At 39.9% G+C, this 11,852-nt stretch overlaps 1 protein-coding gene across 1 annotated transcript in view; it reads left to right on the top strand.

Annotated features, from left to right (window-relative positions):
• The window catches only part of HECTD4 (HECT domain E3 ubiquitin protein ligase 4), a 130,755-nt gene that overhangs the window by 42,105 nt on the left and 76,798 nt on the right, over positions 1-11,852 (top strand). Inside the window, exons 10-17 of the mRNA XM_018569713.1 lie at positions 1,084-1,197; positions 1,661-1,801; positions 4,135-4,367; positions 5,807-5,952; positions 6,854-6,924; positions 9,715-9,820; positions 10,541-10,661; positions 10,865-10,993. Coding sequence (XP_018425215.1) covers positions 1,084-1,197; positions 1,661-1,801; positions 4,135-4,367; positions 5,807-5,952; positions 6,854-6,924; positions 9,715-9,820; positions 10,541-10,661; positions 10,865-10,993 — 1,061 coding nt within the window. The remainder of the gene's footprint in view (positions 1-1,083; positions 1,198-1,660; positions 1,802-4,134; positions 4,368-5,806; positions 5,953-6,853; positions 6,925-9,714; positions 9,821-10,540; positions 10,662-10,864; positions 10,994-11,852) is intronic.

The raw sequence follows: 11,852 nt of genomic DNA, 5'->3' as shown, positions 1-11,852 counted from the left end.
TGCACCCACATACAAGCAAACATGCGTCGGTGCGCCTACGTGCGAAAACGACAATTGCGCTACACATGTTGCATATCGCCGCGAACGTCGGAGCGAGAGCAATAATTCTAGCACTGTCAATGACTGTTAGCACTAACTGATGAGCGGTAAACACGTTTAAAATGTTCCCTATGGGAAATTTGGGGTATTTACTTTTTTTGCGGCTTCACAGGCAAATGCAATTTTAAGGCTTGACATGTTTGGTATCTATTTACCCGACGTGACGCCGTCTTTCATATTTTACCAAAAAATGGGTATTATATTATGTTTCTGTGCACTAAATTTTAATTTAGTTTTTATTTTTTCCTACAAATACGGGTTTGATAAACGCGCAAAAAACGTGCAACATAAAAAATTGCACCTAGCATTTTGTTATTCAACAGGGCCTCTGCTTTCAGAAAATATATCATTGTTGGGGGTCTGGAGCTGTTTTCTAGCCAAAAATTGTTATTTTATCATGTGTGCGCAAATAGTAGGAAAATGGCCCGGATGGCAAGTGGTTAATATCACTTTAGTTGTTAATTGGTTGCTTTTAGTAATAACATACAGTAGCTCCTCATGTTAGCCTTCCTTTTAATTGGAATAAAGTACTTATTTGAATGTTTTGAAAAATGTTTAGGGTTAAATTTCTGTGCCTTTTGAAATACAACACTGTAAAAATAACACGCGGAATCTAATTGCTGTAGAGAACAGCCTTCCGTCTGTTGTATTTGAGACCTAGGTCAATCCAATCTATTGATCTTTTTACTGATTTTTCTTCCAAGTTTTCCCAGATTCCTCCCTGCTCATTTTCCCATATAGCTATTCTTTAAAGTGGCGCTAAACTTAGGAGTTGAACCTTAAAAAATACACTAAAGAAAATGTTGTGCCTCATCCATATTGTCGATCATGTTTATAAGCCTGCATTTTGGGTCTATGAATGGGTCTTCACACATGTTATCGTTATGACCAAACTATATTCTTGTGGGGATCTGAACATAATGCATGACTTAAGATGTGCTCTCAGTTGTTCCTATGGGCTAAATCACATCATCTCTGTTGTAGTCCTTGCTTCCAGTCTGGTGTTTAACATTTCTGATGGGCAGTTCACAAACAGAGCCGACCTCATCGATGCTGCTGGCAGCTCTCTTGGACGTGGAGCACTAGTAACTGGACTTGGTAAGACTTGCATAAGCTAAGGTTTTTCATGCTATTTCTATTGTAGCTGCAATGAATGACAGAATTGTCTTCTGTGTTTAATCGCAACAGGCGAAACCTTTTATTCTTAGTTTTGAGCTAGGAGTAAGCACTAGTTGGAACCTTTGGGAGGTTTTTATTGCTGTTTGGATTGCCTTTGGCAAGATTTCCCCTTTGCTTCCTGTCCTGGTGACGCACACCAGCCGGGACAGAAACTGAGAGGAAATACCCTAATCCTAAGTGGATTATAGACAACAACAACAAAAATTAACCTGATGTATTAACTCTTCCACTATTTACTAAAAAGTGTTTTCGATGCTGTATGTGTTACTAGTGTGAGATCCCCTCGCTGCTTGTCCCACCTGAGAGTTATTTTAATCATGTCCTCCCAATAAATAAAAATCCCTTTGGCCATAGTTGGTTATTTTGTGTTTTTATTTTGCAGGTGCTTGCTATGATACTATGAATAACATGATCTGGACCTGCTCCAATGACTACATTGATCAGTGGTGTAATCCAGGGAACCAGGCCTTCCATGTGGTTTGTCAGAGATTAGGGGTTACTCACATCATTGCGGACCCAAAAGGTACAGTTTAGGTGCTGATTGATGCTACCTTATGTCTCCTAACCCAATAATCAGCTTAAGGGGCGCCTTTTATATTTTGAGCTTTTAATGTCAGTCTGTTTTGTGTTCAAACTATCTTCCCAGGCTAACGTGTTATTCTTCAGTTATTTCGCACTACGGACAATTATCCTAACTGGTATAAAATAACAAGGTACAACAACCAGTTGTGCCAGTTAGATGAGAGTTCCGGCTGTTTGAATACCAGATAACAGAGAGTTTACTGTATTCATATCATAAAGAAAACTGCTTACAAACAAAAGCAAAACCTGTGCAGGTTCTGCAGTAATCTGATAAGAGCAATAGCTCATCATTTTATATAAACACAATGGCCATCTCTAATAATAAGAGTCTGATGTCTACATGCCTCATGCATGTATACATTTTTTTTATACATGTTGTCACATGTCCCAAGGTTTTACTTCAATGTTAACCATCAAGCTTTTGTAAAAAACGGAGGCACATTAGAAGGATGAAGTTTGTGCCTATAAAGCAACATTTCCTCACTGAATCAGTCACATGGCTCTTAACTAGTAGATCGCTGTTCTGCCAACAGGTCACGAAATGTTCCTTCTAACAAAATAATTTCAGATTCCCTGTGGGTGACATCATATGATTCGCCTATGTTAGGTAGCATGTAAGGATTCCAACATAGCAGTATGCATTTGTTAGCCTCATACCATACCCAGTTGGAAGGCTTATTGTAATCCAGTAATCATGCAGGATAGCAGAAGCTCCTCAATGATTTCTGACATGTGAGGAGTCTGGTAATTATGGGATCTATACAGTAAATGGCAGCATTGTTGATCAGCGTGGGTCATCCTAGAGAGATTCTGTGCACAACTTGATATCAATGTAAAGCTGGGTATAAACGGTTTGATTTTTGTAATAATAAGCGTCAAATCTATGATCGACTTCAACCAAAGTGACAAATAAAAAACTAAATGATTGAACAAAATTATAACAGTGAATGAAGGTGATTTTCGTTCAGGAAACTACATTCATTTTCAAGATCGAATAATAAGCAACATTTTTAATGACATTTGTCAAGTCTCTGAAGGCATTATCCAATGTTCTGACAAGATATTTTATATGAACATTCGTATGAAAATCTTAGCGTATACCCAGCTTTAGACTAGATTTAGAGCTGCTACTGTTTTTTTTTAACAAGAAGCTTCTGCTGTTAGAGAGCCAGCTTCATAATTGGTGCCTTAAATGTAGGTTATAAGGAATAACATGGTTTCTTCTGACCTTAGTAGCAGAACATTGGTGATCTTATGTAGGTCAGAGCACAAAGTTTGTCACATTGTCAGTAGTTATGTAGGAATTTACCAACATGTAGGTGTTATGCATGGTATGTTTTATGACAATAGCGGTCTTCCCCATTTCCAAACAGTTAACCTGAAAGTATAATTAAACACTCGTTTTTTTTCATATACACTATACTGCCAGAAGTGTTGGGACACCCCTCCAGATTATTGGATTCAGGTGTTCCAATCACCTCCATGGCCACAGGTGTATAAAATCCAGCACCTAGGCATGCAGATTGCTTTTACAAACACTTGTGAGGGCCTGATCACATGAGTTTCAGGTCCTGATCAGGTCTGGATCTGCAGACGCGGGGCTACTGGCCGCGTTTTTGATGCGTTCCAGTAAAAAAAATAAAAATTTTTTTTTTTGCTGGAGTGGGGCTGTTAGTATGTTAGCTGCAGTGCGTTCTTGACGCGTTTTGGACGTGTTTGCGTTTCCTGACCGTACAAAATGTGACATGCAGTATTTTTCTGTCGTAACCTGAACGGACTGCGCACGTGAGAACTGTAGCCCATAAAACACATAGGGATACATTGGGATGCATTTTGAGTGCAGGAGCGTACGGATCAGGTCAGCACACAAAACGGACGTCGTGTGAACAGGCCCTGAAAGAATGGGTCGCTCTCGGAGCTCAGTGAATTCAAGCGTGGTACCGTGATAGGTTGCCATCCGTGCAATAAGTCCATCCATGACATTTCCTTGCTACTAAATATTCCATGGAAAACTAAAAAAAAAAGTTTTTGGTTTGACTTGCACTTTAAAGAGTAGGATTAGCCATTGGTCAAAAAAGTGTTGGAAAAACTGATTGATTGTACACTGCCTGTTGCTGGTGAGAAACCTTATTTATACCCCAATACTGAAACATCTGTTTGAAGCTTCTTAGTGAGGTTCTAATATAGTTGTATAGGGAAGAAAGAAATCCTAGTAGTTGACTTTTTGCCTATGTCCTAATCTATATAATTTTATCTTTCCTGTGTCTTCTGCAGGGGATGTTGTCACCACCAATGAAGTTATAAACCAACTACTTCATCATGTTGGAGCAATGTGTATTCACCAGCTCAATCTCTTGGCTAACAACAATAGCTTACCAATAACAACGTTCCTGGGTAAACAGCATCCAATAGAATCGCACCATCTGAACAGCATATGTGACATCATGGAGAAAGCCATGGTCAATGGGGATAAATGTATCATCCGTTGCATCCTTGTGGTATTTCAGGTAAACTTTGATCTGGTAAATGTTCTTGTAGGCTTTCGGGCTTGGCCTTAAGCAAGTAACTAAAACCCCTGATCACTTTCTTCTTTCATTTCCTTGTAAAATGCAGGATATATTCTAGTTTTACTGATTTTATTGCTGAAAGTGCTTAACCACTTGCTGACCAGGTGTTTAGACCCCCTTCCTAGCCAGGCCATTTTTCAGTATTCAGCGCTGCGATACTTTGACAATTATTCCGTCATTCAAACGCTGTACTGAAATGAATTATATACCCTTTCTTTGGGGGATAGATAGAGCTTTCTTTTGGTGGTATTATATCACAACTGTGGGTTTTATTTTTTACTATATTTAGGAAAAATTACTGGAAATTTTGAGAATTTTTTTTCTTTACATTACATTATAAAACATTTATTATCACCCCAATTTTTGGTAAAATATAAAACACGGGGTCACGTCGGGTAAATAGACACCAAACATGTCAAGCTTTAAAATTGCGCGCACCTGCGAAATCGCAGAAAACTACTATACCCAAAATTGGCTATAGGCGGCGCTTTAAAAGTTTTTACCGCTCAGCAGTTTAGTGTTATCAGTGATTTATGGCCCTAAAATTATTCGGGACTTTAATTTTTTTTCCCTACTCATCTTCTTTATTGCTATCACATACAGGGGATAACAAAACTCCCCTATGTGATAGGATAGAAAAATATATGACAGGTCCTCTTTATGGAGACATCAGGGGTCTCCAAGACCCCTAATGTCACCTAGGACCCCCCAAAAGAAGCTGATGAAGCAGAGATCTGCTTCATCTGCTTCTCTCCAGCTTCTGACACAAGAATGCGGAAGTGATGTAATATACAACACAGTGATGTAATATACAACATAGGGGACCGGAGGGAGATCATGTACCGACCTCCCTCTGATCCCCTGTGACTGAGGCACCTTGCTGGTCCCGGGCTTGTCAAACCCTGGGCAGTATTCTAGCTGCTCTCCAGCTTGCTAATTGTTTTCTGGTGATTTCAGCACCTCCTCACTTTGAAATGGTACCCCACTTTCCATTTGTTTTGGAGTAAATGTGCCCACTTTTCTTTTAATAAGAACTCCGGGGAGAAATATTCCTAAGCCTTGCAATAGGGCTACCTCTTACACTGTATAGGATATTATGACTCACAGGACCTTTAGGCTGCCGGAGCAGAGGGGGAGCGAAGCTACAGGGGACCGGTCTAACAGCCAGTTCAGGTGAGTATATCTTTTTTTTTTTTTTTTTCATCCCTAGACAAAAATGAGAACTTAAACCTTGCAGTGCGGGGGTAGCCCCACTGCAAGGGTTTACGAATATTTCTTCCTGGAGTTCTTCTTTAACAACCTACCAAGGAATTTGGCTTATGTATTATATTTTTGTTTTAAGAGTTGATCAATTGACTATGGGTATGCTCTTTTTACAGGTTGTGTTTAAGTTTTTCCTGAACCCTCAAACGGAGAGGAACAGAGAGACCATCCGCAGGGCCGGTTTATTACTATGGCAGCTGCTTATGGCACCAAAAGACCAAATCTGCCCGGAAATCCAGAAGGAGGTCTGTCTGGCAATCAGGTTAGTTTTTTGTGCTGCATAGACTGTAATCTTAGTTTTATTTTATAGTCTTTGTTTATTATCAGTTCTGTTGTCATTCTTGATTTTATTAACTTGTATGTACTCAATTGTTGTGATCTACCAAAAAGCCAAAACTTGGATCTTTACAGATCTGAGGTAGGGTAAGCATATAGTAGAATGAGTAAAAGTTCCTCTAATGTGTCAGTTTTGGGTGGACTTGCCTTTTTAAGGCCTTGTTTAGTCAGGCTTTGAAAGCTTGTGTAACAGCAGTGTGTACAGCAAGCTTTCACTCAGCTTTGTTGAAGCTCTTAAAGCACCATTCAGCTGCTGGTTGGGTTAAACAAAAATCTGAACCAAAAAATGAGGTACCCCGAACCCTTAAAAAAAAAAATATACATTTTTTCCAAGTTGTTCAGCCATGTGGCACCTCCGGTATCTTCTTCACACTCTTCTTACTCCTGCAGAGTATGGTGCGACGTAATGATATGGCACCACGCTTTACAGCATGCTCCTGTAAGTCCAGGGTAAGGGCAGAGCATTGACAATCTAAGCTTACAGGAAGTGGATTAAATGAGGCGGGGTGTCATTTAGTACAGGAGAGGACATGTGCTGGATCCTTGAGCAGGTGGGTCTTTGGGGACCAGTGCAGGAGTTAAGTTGAGTATAGAACTTCTGTGACAGTGTAACGTCAATACAGAAGACTTATTTTATATTGTGTTATCAGAATAGCTTTGTTTTATGCTAGTGGCTGCTTATTTATACAGGAAGCAAGGACACTTAACCAATTCTGTCGATGACATCCAATAATGTTTTACATGGAAATGTATGTGTCTTGTAATGAATGCATGTTATGTCAAATAGATTGTCCTATAATCCTTAGTGTATGTATATATTTCTGCAGCTATGGGTTAAATATTCTGAACCCAGGAGAACAGGAAATCAATAACTTACTCAAGCTAATATTAACCGAAGGTAAGAGTGCTTTCCAATATGATTAACATCTTTCTGTAGTATGCATTTAGCCTGTAATAATATATTGAACATAACTGACACAAAGAGATACTTTGCTAGGGTATTTTAACTGATTTATAACTGGAGGTTGTGTGCAGTTTGATGACTGGAATAATTATTGCAGTTGTATCTGTCTTGAGCCGTGTCTGGTTTAATATATTTTGTATTTATTTTTCAAGAAGTCTGTCCCAATCTGAAATTGTAATATTGGATGGACATTGCTAGTTTGAACACCCACTGGCTTCTTAAAGAGGAACTTTACCCTTATCTTTAAAATGACAACAAAATCACCTCTTAGAAATGTTTAGTAATGACTATCTACAAACACATACTTCTAGTTAATTGCAGGATTTTTATTCCTTGCATACCTTATTTCTCTTTTCCTCCTCATTCTTCTCACACTGGCCATTTTTACTAAGGGCAGATTCATTTATCTCTCTTTATTTCCTACAACTCTGGCACATGTGACTAGGTCATGTGACCATGCACATTTTCTCAGGGGAGGAAAATGCCTTTCCCTGAGATCTCATGGGATTTCAGATGAGATTTCCCAGCAATGCTCTTCTGATGTAACCTTCCAAGGATCCATCTCTTAGGCATTGGCTACATTACTAATGCCTAAGAGTACCATGAAGGGGAAAAACAGTAATGGTAAGTTAAAGAAAAATGTTTATTTAACTAATCAATGTAACTAGGGCTGCAGCTAACGATTATTTTCAAAATCGATTAGTTACCCGATTGAGTTCGATTAATCAGATTTAAAAAAAAAAAAAAGGCTCCAGTGATGGACTACTAGTTTGTATTGAGATTGTAGTCTATCACGGGAGCAAGCTCATCGGTGGAAGAAATTTTTTTTTTTTTTAAAAGTGTGCTGTGCAATATAGTACATTATACAGCGGCGCAATGCAGAATACCACCAGTTATAGAGGAATACAACAAATCCCAGCAATAATACATTATACAGCGCAATGCAGAATACCACCAGCTGTTGAGGAATGCAACAAATCCCAGCAATAGTACATTATACAGTGCAATGCAGAATACCAGCAGTTGTAGAGGAATGCAACAGATCCCAGCAATAATACATTATAGTATAATGTATTATTGCTGGGATTTGTTGTATTCCTCTATAGCTGATGGTATTCTGCATTGCGCTGTATAATGGTTATACAGCGCAATGCAAAATACCACCAGCTTTATAGGACTACAAATCCCAGCAATAATACATTATACCACGGCGCAATGCAGAATACCAGCAGCTATATAGGAATACAACAAATCCCAGCAATATTATCCACACAGTGTATAATGTATTGCGGGGATTGGTATTCCTCAATAGCTGATGGTACATTGAGCTGTATATTATAGAGAGCAATGTACCATCAGCTATAGAGGAATACAAATCCCACTATCCCAACAATACTTTAATACAGCACTATGTGGGGGGAAAGTGCAGGCAGTCTTACCTGTGCAGTCTCCAAGTCCAAGCAAATTTCTTCCCTGAGATCGGGCCTGTCTGTTGGCAGCTGCTGTCCTCACACGCCTGCTGCTCCTTGGTTCAATGTGCCGATCGTGGATGGGCAGGCAGCGCCGAGTCTGTCAGAGCTGGGTAAGGCGGGGGGAGAATCCGTGAGGCGGGGAGGAGAAAAGGCCTGCGGTGTGTGTGTGTGGAGTCACAAGCAGGCCAACTAATCGAATGTCAACTAATCTGATGGAAAACGTTGACAACGTTTTCCACCATCAATTATAGTTGATTAGTTGTTGCAGCCCTAAATGTAACATGTTTTCATTTCAGCATGCAGAGCTGAATGCTGATGTAATTTTTAGTGAAAGGGGGTTAAGTTCTGTTTTCAATCTTTCAGGGTCTTCAGCCATGAACACACACAAACTCATCTACCAAGAAAAATTCTTCTCCATGATACAAAAAGTGTTTTCAGTGTCTTCAGCAGTAAAATCTCCATCACTTTCTGTCTCTCTGACCTCCTGTCTTTCCAGCAGGAGCACAAACCGCTATGAAAAACTTGAGTTTTTCTAACCCTTCTGTAGTTTTCTGAAACAAATGTTTGACAAGAGTTCCTCTTTATTTAATGATCTAATTATTAGATTATTTCTGAATTTGTGTTGGAATAAAAACACTATTACATTACAGAGTTTTACAGAGTTCAAGCACCTTACAGTCTGATCTCCTTTCAACACAGAAAAACGAACACACTCACTCACTCACTAGAGCAAATTTGGGTGAAAGCCGATTAAGCTGCCGTTATATTTATGGGTTTGGGGAGAAAACCACGCCTGCAGGAAGCACAGACCAATACAAGAGAACATAGAACATAAAAAGTCCTTGTGGATAGTGTCTCTTGTGGAAAAAGCCCAGAGCTGCCAGGAAGAATGCCAACTGCCTTGCCTCCTTGCTGGCTTCTTAGCTAATGTGCTGCCAAACAAGACATACACTTCATTCTTCTCATTTCTAAAAATATTTGCACCAAAGATCACTGTATTCTCCACGTGTGTGTGGTTGCCATATAATTTATGATTTCACACAGCTTGAGGCATTACTGTTATGGGTATTATTAATTTCTTCCTTCTTGTGTTTAAGACCTTCCATTATTTCAGCAATAGCTTTTAGCTTATTAAAATTAGTTCATATTAATTTTCATAACAATGGCTTTACTTGTTGCTTATAATGAGGACAGCGTTCTATGGCTTTCTTAATTGCAGATTATAATAATGTTTGTGGGTATTGTTTTCTAGGTGACAGAAACTGTGGTCTTTCCCAGCTCCGAGACGTTATCTTAACCAACTTGACTGAGCAACTTCAAAATAACAGATTTGGGAGCGATGAAGACGAACATTACAGGTAAATGTAGTTATTTAGATGTCAGAGAGACCACAAAATCCCCCCTATTGGGTCACAGGCAGAATTGAAGACCTAAAAGAAGTTTTAACTCCTCCCACTTCCAAATCAAATAAATATTTGGAGATTGGCTTTAAGGGGGGAGAGCATTGCCACTGTTACCAGGGGGTGAGACTTATGCCTGGCTCTAGTGGTTTGATGGTTTTCTTAATGGACATCTGCCAGTCTACGGTCATCCTTAAAGCAGAACTCTGGGCAGAATTTTTATTAACCTTACAATGGGGCTGCCCCTGCATTGCAAGGGTTAAGTGCTCGTTTTTGTCTAGGTTCTAAAAAAAAAAAAGTTATACTCACCTGATCCTATTAGCAGGCTTAGACCAGTCCCTAGAGCCTCTCCCCACCTCCTCTGCAGCAGTCTGAGGTCCCATAAATCATTACATTCTATGCACAGTGTATAGGTGTGAGGACGCTGGGGAACATTCCAATACTGGAGCATGGAAAGACAGAGGCTTCAGAGACCAGAGAAGCAGGCAGCCAGCTCAGTGGTTCTGCTGAGTAGAGCGTCCTTTTATTTATTTTTGAACCTAGACGAAAATGATCACTGCCTGGCTTAAGAACAATTTTGCCCCCGTAGTTATTCTTTCACCAATTGTTTTTTCCTCCTCGTGTTAGCACCTGCTACTCTTGCAGCATTTCACTAAGTTTTCTTGTATTTTTCTCTAGACTAAATGATGAACTATTGCACTATATTTTGAAGATTGTTGTTCGTGAATCTTGCATTCTGATCACCAAGTGCCAAAGTGTGTCAAAAGAAGATTTCCAAAGACTCTTATCAACTGTGCCTGTAAGATCAAAGCCCACCTCACTCTCATGTCCAAAAATTGTCATCTGTTTTCCAAACATACATACAAAAGTAGAATTATTATTTTTTTTAAACTCCAATTTATGATTGCTAGGTCTTTTACTTCTATTTCTCTGAACTGGCTCCAGAGGTTAACAGTGTAATCCTGACTTTGTTCTTATGAAAAAACTCTTTCTGTGTTTAAGGTTGCCTCTCCATGCCTGCGTTATCTGATGGCTGTACAGAATCACCTCCTTAGTAACACTGTCTTAATCAAACCTGATGAGAATGATGACAGTGACAGCTCCCTGCAGGGGGAGACATTGAAGGTACAGGTAAACACCAGGTTTTATTCTAATAATGTTTTCTGTTTGTTCACGTCAGTGTTTGCACATTCCATTCAAGTCTGTTATTTGTAACTAGTCATTACACTAGTACTCAGATCAATGCAGACTGCGCTTAAGACATAACTCCAACCTTCCCTTTAGTCTTGCACAGTTGTACAGGCTCTTCTCCTGTACCAAAATTACCTACTCTGATTTCACTTCACACAATGTGTATTAGAAGCTGCAGCAAGTCAGATAGAACCTGCATCATTTTCTGGCCTGGAGCATGTCTAGCATCATCCTAACTCGTTTCTCTCCAGTCTTGTTTGTCTCTGGCTCGCCTCTTTCTTGCATTGGATTTCAGTTCTTTCAATTATGAATGCTCAGCTTCACACGTGGGCACTGCCTATGAAAGCCCACTCCTCCTGACTCACACCCGCCCAACAAGGCCTTATGATATTTGCATAACTACTCAAAAGAGCTCACTGCTTACATCAAGGCTGAGGGCTCTTGATAGTAGTACTGGAGCAGGGTACTGTGATGTTTTCAGGAAGCCATGTTCAGCACCCTGGCGGCCCATCCTGCCAGCCATAAGCTGCCTACATTGCATAGAAAAGCACAGAAACTCAGTGATGACATTACTGAAGCTAATATAAGGTGTATCATTAAAATGGGAAGGCTATATTTAAAGAACTCCAGAAAAAAATTCTATTAACCCTTGCAGTGCGGGGGGTTAAGTGCTCGTTTGCGTTTGTTAAAAAAAAAAAGGTAGACTCACCTGATGCACTGAGCCGGCTTCTTAGACTTGTCCTTCCAGTGTCTCCCCCCCCCCCCCCCCCCCCCCCCCCTCTCCGCCTCCCCCCCTCTT

The sequence above is a fragment of the Nanorana parkeri genome, unplaced genomic scaffold (genome assembly GCF_000935625.1).
Source record: "Nanorana parkeri isolate BGI_ZX_2015 unplaced genomic scaffold, ASM93562v1 scaffold1381, whole genome shotgun sequence".
Classification (NCBI taxonomy): domain Eukaryota; kingdom Metazoa; phylum Chordata; class Amphibia; order Anura; family Dicroglossidae; genus Nanorana; species Nanorana parkeri.
Note: the sequence above shows the minus strand (reverse complement) of the source record. Positions and strands in the feature narration are given on the sequence as shown.